Source organism: Chrysochloris asiatica, unplaced genomic scaffold (assembly GCF_000296735.1).
Source record: "Chrysochloris asiatica unplaced genomic scaffold, ChrAsi1.0 scaffold00014, whole genome shotgun sequence".
In the NCBI taxonomy this organism is placed as follows: Eukaryota; Metazoa; Chordata; class Mammalia; order Afrosoricida; family Chrysochloridae; genus Chrysochloris; species Chrysochloris asiatica.
The window spans coordinates 9,451,895-9,461,552 of NW_006408532.1; the positions used below are offsets into that span (position 1 = coordinate 9,451,895).

General features: G+C 40.0%; 1 protein-coding gene across 1 annotated transcript in view; it reads left to right on the top strand.

Moving 5' to 3' along the window:
* The window catches only part of GPR107 (G protein-coupled receptor 107), a 92,479-nt gene that overhangs the window by 41,821 nt on the left and 41,000 nt on the right, over positions 1-9,658 (top strand). The window contains 4 exon segments of the mRNA XM_006834872.1: positions 2,609-2,684; positions 3,936-4,009; positions 4,456-4,573; positions 8,750-8,880. Coding sequence (XP_006834935.1) covers positions 2,609-2,684; positions 3,936-4,009; positions 4,456-4,573; positions 8,750-8,880 — 399 coding nt within the window.

Below are 9,658 nucleotides of genomic sequence, written 5' to 3' on the forward strand. Positions count from 1 at the left end.
CTGCAAATAGGGAGAGTTTTACTTCCTTTTGCCAATTTGGATGCCTTTAATTTCCCTGTCTTGCCATATAGCTCTTGCTAAGACTTCCAGCACAATATTGAATAGGAGCGGTGACAGAGGGCATCCTTGTCTGGTTCCTGTTAGTACATTGACTCTTATAGGTTGTGTGTCTTTAAAAATAGTTTGTCAATATCTGGAAGATAGCTTGCTGAGATTTTTATTGGGATTGCATCAACTTTATAGATCAAGTTGAGAAGAACTGTCTGACATCTTAACAATATTGAGTCTTCCTGACCATGAACATGGAATATCTCTGCATTTATTTAGATCTTTGGTTTCTTTCTTCAGAATTTTGTAGTTTTCGTCATCTAGATCTTGTATGTGTTTTGTTAAATTACACCTAAGTATTTACATTTTATGGTGGTAGTGTAAATGGTGTTCTGTTTTATAATTTCACATTCCAATAGTCCATTGTTGATGTATATGGAAAGCATTGACTTTTGTATATTAATCTTATTTCTTGCAGCCTTGCTAGGATTCCTTATTAGTTCCAGAAATTATTTTGTCAGTTCTTTGTGATTTTCTACATAGACAAAGATTTTTTTATTTCTTCTTCCCATCTATATGCCTGTACTTTACATTTCTTGTCTTAGTGCATTAGCTATGACTTCTAGAACCATATTGAATAGGAGTTGTGAGGGGGAACATCCGTGCCTTGTTCCCGATCTTAAGGAGAAACAAACTAGTTTCTCACCATTAAGTATGCTATTAGCTATAGGGGTTTTTTGTAGATTATTTATATCTAGTTGAAGTTCCCTTTTATTTTTATTTTACTGAGTTATTATCCTGAGCTGCATTTTGTCAAAAACACTTCCTGCATCTATTAATATAATTATTTGAGTGTTCTTCAGCTTGTTGATGGGGTTCCCCTCTTGTGACTGCCTCTTTATATTCTTTGCATATTTTTCTGTTGGGTTTTCTTATTCTTGTTGCTTTGCATGAGTTTTTTTTATCTTTGGGATATCAAGCCTTTGTCTGTTTTAGTCATTGTAGTTTGTTCTCCCAGTCTGTTAAATTTGTCTGTGGTGTTCATTATTGAAAGACAATCTTTCATTTTAATTGAGTCTCAGCAACCTAATTTTAATCTTGTAAATTAATTGGTACCTTTTGAATCTTAAAGCCCTTTCCTGCTTCAAGATCACAAATGTTTAGTTTACATTTAGATACTGCATCCTTGGGAGTTCCCTTTATGTAAGTGTAAATAGAGACTCATCCTTTTGGTGTTTTAATTTATACCCACTCCTCAATTATCAACATGCCTGTTTACAAAGACTATGTGGCTATGACAAAAATGGAGGCTCCCTGCTGACTGGGTGCTGCATGTGCATCTGCCTGGAGGCTGTGACCATGGAAGAGGGATGTGAGTGCTCCCTAAGGCAAGAGGCCATGAAGCCCTGACCAGCTTCCCTGAGGCCACTAGATGACCTTCCTTAAGGGAGGTAAAGCTCCACAGCAGTTGTCACCATGCTTTCTTCCTCGCTAATGTACAAAGTAGTTGGATGGGTAGATTTTTTTCCTATTGCGTAGAATGTCAAATAATAAGATAGACAATAGTGGTAAGTCAAAGATTTTTATTTTGAACTGTACTTTAAAATGTAAAATTTAAATTTTGAGCTATACTTTAAAAATATACTTTAAAATACTGTTAAATTATGACCTACTGATTGTGTCATTGTATCATATTATCAAGTTTCCATATAAGCATGAATCTATTCCTGAGCCTCCTAATCTATCCCATTGGTCATTTTGTCTGATGCTGCTCCTGTTGTACTTTTTTAAACTACTGTTTCTTTGTAGAAATAGCATGTGAGTGTTCCCCTGTGGCTTTAAGTGTTCATGTATGTACTTTAATAGTGTGTAAAAGTTTTCTTCATAATGGTCTTATTGTCTTCTATTAGATATTCCTTAGAGGGAGGGAGAAGAGATGGTAAAAGAATTTAATACTAGTCTGCCTAAAGGGTAGACTAATGCCTGTGTTGCGCCTCCCTATTGAGACCTGGAGATGGGAATGGGTACCCCACTGGCTGGGTGTGTTTGATAGATACCCATCATGAGATGGAGAGAAAGGAGTTCAGACACCCCCATTGCTTTTCCCTAGCCTATTTCTGGTGCCTGGCTTCCTGCCTTATACTCTGGGCTGCAGCCTTTTTTTTTTTATAGCTGTACTAGTCACCTCTGCTTTCCTGGAGATTTAGTGCCATTTTCTTAGATCTGTTCACTTCATTTTTACCTCTGTGTTCTGTCCAGGGTGATTTCTGGGAAAGAAGCCCGCAGCCTGTGTTAGATTTCCATCTTGTTAGAACTCAGAACTCATCATGTTGGACATGCATAACTCTTGATTCCATTAATAGCAGTAAATGTTGTATTAAAGGTGACTTTAGGATTCTAGTTCTACTTTACAGAACAAAACAAAACAAAAAAACCTACCTGTGTGTGATTTGCTTACATTTTGTTTATTGCCCCTTATAAATAGATCCCATACGTGGAGCTTCTGCTCTCCTTTGAGAAAATGGAATATTCCTTAAGTCTTTTCTCTCTGTTTTTATAGGAATGATGTGTTTAAAATTCACTGGTTGATGGCAGCCCTTCCTTTCACCAAGTCTCTTTCCTTGGTGTTCCATGCAGTATGTATTAGCATTTTTTTAAGCGGGGTGATGTATGAAATGGTGTACAATGCTTATGTGACCAGGAAAAGTATATTAAAAGAAAGGGGATAGATGAATTAGAAACAAAAGATGAAGAAATACTCATGATGCCTTCCTTTTGTCTGCAGTTATGGGTGGTCACAGGGGATAAATGATCCCAATATCCATCAGCACTAGACTCAAGACATCTTCTATTACCTTAAAAGCACAGAACTTTTTTAGAACACGTGTTTTGAGATTAGAGTGCCACCTGTTGAGTTGTTTCCACTACTTGTTGTAATTTTTCAAATATTCCCTCATATTCCCATTTGATTTGAAGTTTCAGACTTATTTGAGAGCAAAGTAATACTTTAGAGATTGAGGTGTAAGAATTGAGCTAAAGCTTTCAATATCTAGTACTGATGGAAATTGAAATGAATTTACCTCTAGGGGTAACATTACAGTTTTTTCAGTTTGTGGACCTAGCTGGTCCCCATGAGCCATACTTGTGAGGGTGGCAGTCTGTACATGGGGGCTCTCTTCCCTGCATTAAAAAATATTGTCATAGGAAAAAGCAATAATATATCCAGTTACAAATTCAAGAAATGACAGTTGTTTGGATAATTTCCCATTTGGATCCAAGTTAAAAGATTTCTTTCTGGAACCATATAATGAAAAGAAGTTCTTTGACTTACTATAATATCTAGATAGTCATTTGTTATCGAATGAAAGATATGTAAAGAGATTGATTTCACAGTTTTGTGTTCTGCCAGGAAACATTTTGGTTGTACTACTAAAACATGGCACTTCAATTAAAATGCGTTAGCAGCCTCAAAATTCTGTTTGTTTGTTGTTGTTTTTTAATGAAAAAAAAATTGAAGCTGGATAATCCACATAGACTTTTAATTGCTCACTAACTGACTTGTTTAATTATGTAAGCAGCAGTAGTTGATTGATGAAGTTCTTGTTTGGGATATTGAAAAGATGTGTGATTTGGACCTTGGAAATTGGGGGGGAAAAAAAAGAAAAGGCAATTATTTTCAAGAATGAACCTAGGCAAGGTATCAGTGACATTCAAACCTTTTGTCCAGACTTTCATGTCTTGTTATTGTACTCCCGTACTTCACTGTGGAATGGAGGGTGAACACCCCCTATCATAGGTTCCTCGGGTACGGGTACAATTTGCTGTTTCACTGGGTGCTAAGAAACGTGGTGGACTACCATCTCTGAAACGCAGTTGCTTGATTTCAGATCGACTACCACTACATCTCATCCCAGGGCTTCCCGATTGAAGGTTGGGCAGTCGTGTACTACATCACTCACCTGTGAGTATGCAAGATGACATGCGGAGGACTCATGCTATGAAATGATGCACGGGAACAGTTGGGCAAACTATAGTAGAAAAAGACACAGTTGATGGCTCCACCCCCCTTGGCAGATTATCTGGGTCCCTTCCACACTAAAGATGTGGGACATACAGTTGACTGTCCAGACTTGAGAACTTGGGACTGCTAGCACGCTCTTGGGTGTGGCTGCCTACCTACCTGTCTGCCTACCTGCCTGAAATGGTTGACTGCTTAGGTATTGAAGTGTGTAGCTAGCTATTTGCTGGCAGGAAAGAACAAGTTGTTCACTTAAGATGATTTTTCTGAATTTGACTGCTTGTCTTTTGCAGGAAGCATGTGAAGCCCTAGAATAAGCTCCATAATCTAACTGGCTGAGAGATTGTCTGAAGAAACCTGTTGTTACCTGTTAATTTTTTCTTTTCCAGCTTGAAAGGGGCACTACTGTTCATCACCATTGCACTCATTGGCACCGGCTGGGCTTTCATTAAACACATCCTTTCTGATAAAGATAAAAAGATCTTCATGATTGTCATCCCACTCCAGGTAAAGCAACCCTAATCCTGTTTGTCCTGTGTCCTCTCTTGACACTCAACAGGGCTTAGCTCCATGCCTCTGGGAAGAGGGTGTCAATTTCCCACCCAATCCCAGAAATCCAGCTTCGGCCATTTAGAATTTAACACTTTCTAGAATTATGACTGTGTGAATAAAAATAAAATCTGCTTCTTCTACTTCTGTTCTGACACCAGCTGCCCATGCAACACTTCTTCCTCTGACCCTAATCACCCAGAGCTAGGTCAGATCTTATAAGTTAAAGGACACAGTCCTCTAGATTGACAAGTAGACTGTAAGTAAGCCTGGGAGGCTCCACAGTGCCACAACACCCTTGCTTCTGACTTGCTGCCTCCAAATTCAATAAGCCAAGGGGTTCCTCAGTCCGCACTCCCACCCCTCATCTGACCTGCCGGCTCTCACTGCTCAGTAATTGCTAGAACAACTCACAGGACTCATGGAACATCCTATTCTAATAATTGCAGTTTTATTATAGTAAAAAAGGATACATACAAAGAGCTGTATAGGACAAGGCCTGGGAGGTTTCCCAAAGTGAAACTTCTGTGTCCCAAAGAAGGTGTGGTACCCTCCTATGAGCAGATATCTTTTGCCAACCAGAAAGCTTATGGAGACTCAGTGTCCAGTGATTTAATGGGGGCGGGGGGGGGTCTCATTTGTAATACAAACTCCAGCCCTTTTACCCTGAGATTGGTGGGTATCCTGAGGTGACACAGCAGGTCGTTCTCACCTGACCAGCCCCAATGCCCAGTAACCTCATAACCTGCTAATTAGATGTGGCCTGGAGTCCTTACCAAAACACGAGAATGTCAGGTTTTTTGCTTTTAGAACTTGTCTTTCAGAAATCGAGGACAATGACCACATTCTTTGAATAAAGTTCATGTCAACCCCATACTGACAAAACTTAGATGGCAGGTCATTATACTGGGCAATGCTTGATCCTTCAGTCTTCTTTAAATAGGCACATGGAAGCTTTGACTTTGAATAGAAAACTCCTAAAAAGTTAGGGAAATATTTCATCTTTTCTTCTGCATCAGTTTGTCTTATAACAAAATGACACTGAATGAAGCATTTTAAGTACATAGTGATTTTAATAACAAATTGTTTTAAAATTGTGAATGATAACCAGTGAATTTCCACAGGGTAGAATATAGTAGTAGACATTGTGGCCAAATATTTACTAAACCCTTCGGGTCCTGGGCTGAGGGCAGCTTTCAAGGTTGTAAGCCCCTTGGGAAAGAAACCTTGTTTGTCTTACATTTACTTGTCATACAGGAGGCAGAATCTGGACTTTTAGCAGGCATACACAACTGCTTTAGTCTGCTAGACCAATATCTGTGTGATGAAGTTGCTTTCGTTAACTGAGCTCACATTTTGGAGTGTGGTGTGAAGGTGGCAAGTAGGAGAGGAAGGGGACAACTCCCAAGGCACTCAGATCAGCACTGGTGCTTGGTAATAGTGGCAGCAAGCCACCCTCAACATTCAATGTCAGTTTTGTTAATGCCAAATCAATGTTACAGACCAGTTGTTATAGGTTCAGGTATCCAAGGAGCTAGTAGTAACCCCTAGTTAGAATGATCTGGAAAGCCTTTATAGCTGAGATAAGCCTTTATTTGATATTTAAAGAAAGGAATATGACAGAGGCAAAGGATTTGCAATAGAATCATGTAATACTACTGTCTGTTACATAAAAGCTGTTGAGGAAGTACACTGGTCTTTTGACTGTTGAGCTACCGGGAGTTTTTTTTTTGCCTGGGCCCAGTCCCTATAGCCTGCCAAGGTCTCAGAGCATTTGAATTAGACCTGGGTATTCTTCCCTTTTGTCATACTGCTTTCCTGTTTTCCCTTGTCTTTAGTAGCTGCTGTCATCCATTCTGGAGTCCTGGTGTGGCTTTGTATGATAAACAATGGACCACAAGGTCAGTTTGAATTGCAAGGTCAGTGATTCAAACTTACCAGCTACTCCTCACAGAGTTGCTATGAGTTGGAATCAATTTGACGGCACTTAACAACAGCCACCATCCATCCATTCTGTTTTGAGATGTTCTTTTTTTTTTTTTTTTCAATGTGTTCATTTGTAGAAACTTCGTTGGCTATAGCGTAGGCTTGGCTGTAATCTTTTCAGAAACTGATCACCAGGTGTGGTTTTTCCACCATGCTATTGTGTGTTTCAAACTGCCAACTTTTTGTTTACTAGCCAAGCACAGACCTCCTTTGCCACACAGGGACTTTCATCCACTCTGTTTTGAGTCTCCTTCCTTTTGGCATAAATATGATGTATATAATGTCCACAGTTTTCTTAGCTTTCCCTCCTTTTGCTCCCTCAAAAGATAAACACACAAGGTTACACAGCAGATCACTGAGAAAACAAAGACATTAAATACAAGGAAGTTGCTGCTGTTTGTTGTTAAGTGCCACCAAGTCGGTTCCAACTCATAGAGACCCTGTACAGGGTTTCCGAGGAGTAGCTGGTGGGTTTGAACTGTCAACCTGTGGTTCACAGTCCAGTGCTGATCCTACAGTGTCATAGCAGGAGTCCAGCTAAGAAAGTTACATGTATTTAAATATAGGGATTAGTCTGGGAACATCTTGAATGTCAGTCTTAAAAATTAAAACTGCTTTATTTTGACCATGGGGAGCTGCTGAAAGTTTCTGAGTAAGAAAGGAGTCAGTGATGTACAGAATGTTGTTTCAAGAACACTATTAGCACATGGCTCATCACCAACACCTCTAGGAACATTTTGTCTCTCATGTAAAGAGTGTGAATTAAGGAGAGAATAGAAATATGAGTTTACTTTGTGAAAGCTTCGGTCTTTGTACAAGGGGCCTCAGGAGAAACTTGGGCTAGAGAAGAACCCATAAGCCAAGTGCCGGTGAGGACACTGAGCTTTCCAAATAATGTTTACATCTTTATTAAGGAAAATATGGCTTCTGTGATAACTCAGTATACAAGTCCTATATAGAAAGAACAATCACACTTAGACTATCCAAATGATAGCATAACAGATTTTACATTCGTGCAGCAAGTCAGGCAGAATACTGGGACTGTGGACCTCTTATGGGGTATATACATGTGGAATTTAAACCTCTGCATCCATACCTAATGGAAATCTTCAAAAGAATGTGTTATGAATTGTGAATTTTCATAATGTCTCAGTAGCATTGGTTTTTTACTGTTATCAGTGGAAAGACTTCTTAGCACATGCTAAACACACATGGCAAAACCTTAAATTAGAAATAGAAGTAATAAGTGGACATGGATGCGCTTCGGTGGGAAGAGCTAAGTAAGCCATGTCCTGTTTATGGTACACTGGACTTGAGTTATTCCTATAGAAGCCGCTCTGTCTCTAGGGTGTCATTTGCAATTTTTGCCGCTTTGATCTCTGATACCACATCCCCATTAACTGACACTTTATAAGTGTTATTTTCACTGAAAACCAGAGGTACCTACAAAGAGATAATGGACTCGAGGAGTGTGGGCATTGTGGACAAATGAGTGCTACCTGTTCAGCACCTAAGTGATACCACTGATGCCTAGGGTGCCTAGAAACCAAAGTATAATGTTCCAGTTACCTCTTGCACAATGAATCACCCCAAAATTTAGTGCCTTAACACAGTAATAGCCATTTATTCTCTCTCACAGTAAATTGAGTCAGGAACTTGGGAGTGGTTTAACTATGTGGGTCTACCTTAGGTTGAATTAGGCAGTGGCTGGAGTTGGGGGTCATGTTTAAGGCTTCTTCATTTGCATTTCTCCTGACCTGGAAAGATTTGATCAGGTGGGGGCTGATCTCTCTTTCTACTCATGGTTTCTCTGCTGATCTCTGCAGCATAACAACATCAGGGTCCAGACTTCTTATAAGAAGGTGCCTCAGGGCTCTAAAGATGTGCCTCCCAAGAGAGAGCCAAGTCCTTTTTATGACCTATCTTTGGGAATCACATGGTACTACTTGATCAGAGCAGTCACAAACTCGTCCAGATTGAAAGGAAGGCCCAGAGACTGTACTTGATAGGAGAATGACACTGTTCTGGAAGAACATGTGGGTCCAAGATGGCGGCCTGTAGGCCAAGGTGTCTACGCTCTATTGGGACTGCTGCTCTTGAACAATCTATCCGTGCCTTTGGGCCTCAGTGACTTCTCATATCCCACAGGTTCTGGCAAATGTGGCCTATATCATCATAGAGTCTACTGAGGAGGGAACTACTGAGTATGGCTTGTGGAAGGATTCTTTGTTTCTGGTTGACCTGCTCTGCTGTGGAGCCATCCTTTTCCCAGTGGTGTGGTGAGTAACCTGTATGGAAGGAGGTCATGTGTGCTTGTCTGTCACACCCAACTACTTTGTTACATGCCGTTGGGTCAGTTCCAACTCATAGCGGCCCTGTGTAGGGTTTCCAAATAGTGCTGGTGGGTTTGAACCACTGCCTTGTGGTTAGCAGTCCAATGCTTATCCTAGTGCCACACTAGAACTCAGACAGCTGTGAACTAGCCATTCTCAAATTGATCCAGATTTTCCAGGGTATCTGTTTAAAATAAATAAATAAAATAACAGCTTCCTGAATTTCAGTTTGACTATCTAGATTATATATTCAGGGGTGGCATCCTGGAATCTTGTCTTTATCATTCTCCATTTGAATTTGGTAAAGCCAGTACTACACCATGACTTCATTGAGCACATTGCAAGACAATAGAGAAGAGTGTAGGAATGAAATTATAGTGCAATAAAAAATAACATCCTGAATTTGGGGATAAGGATGGGAAAATAGGAGGGGAAAGCTTGAAGAATTCCCACAAATAGAAAATGAGGAAGTATGTTATAAAAATGCTGTGAGGTTGGTGTCTAACCTCCTCTGACTTCACAGGGGGTGGGAAGGACGATCAAGCATCAGCCAAAGGCTGGTATCTGTGAGACAGAAATCAAGACATGCTTCTGCCCTCCAACCTTTACCAACTCTGACACCAACCATCTCTTTCATAGCATTGTGTGCCAGTGGCCACATAAAATGATCTAGCTTTGGAAGTCACATGGTACTCATAATTATGGGATGTTGTTGTTGTTGTTA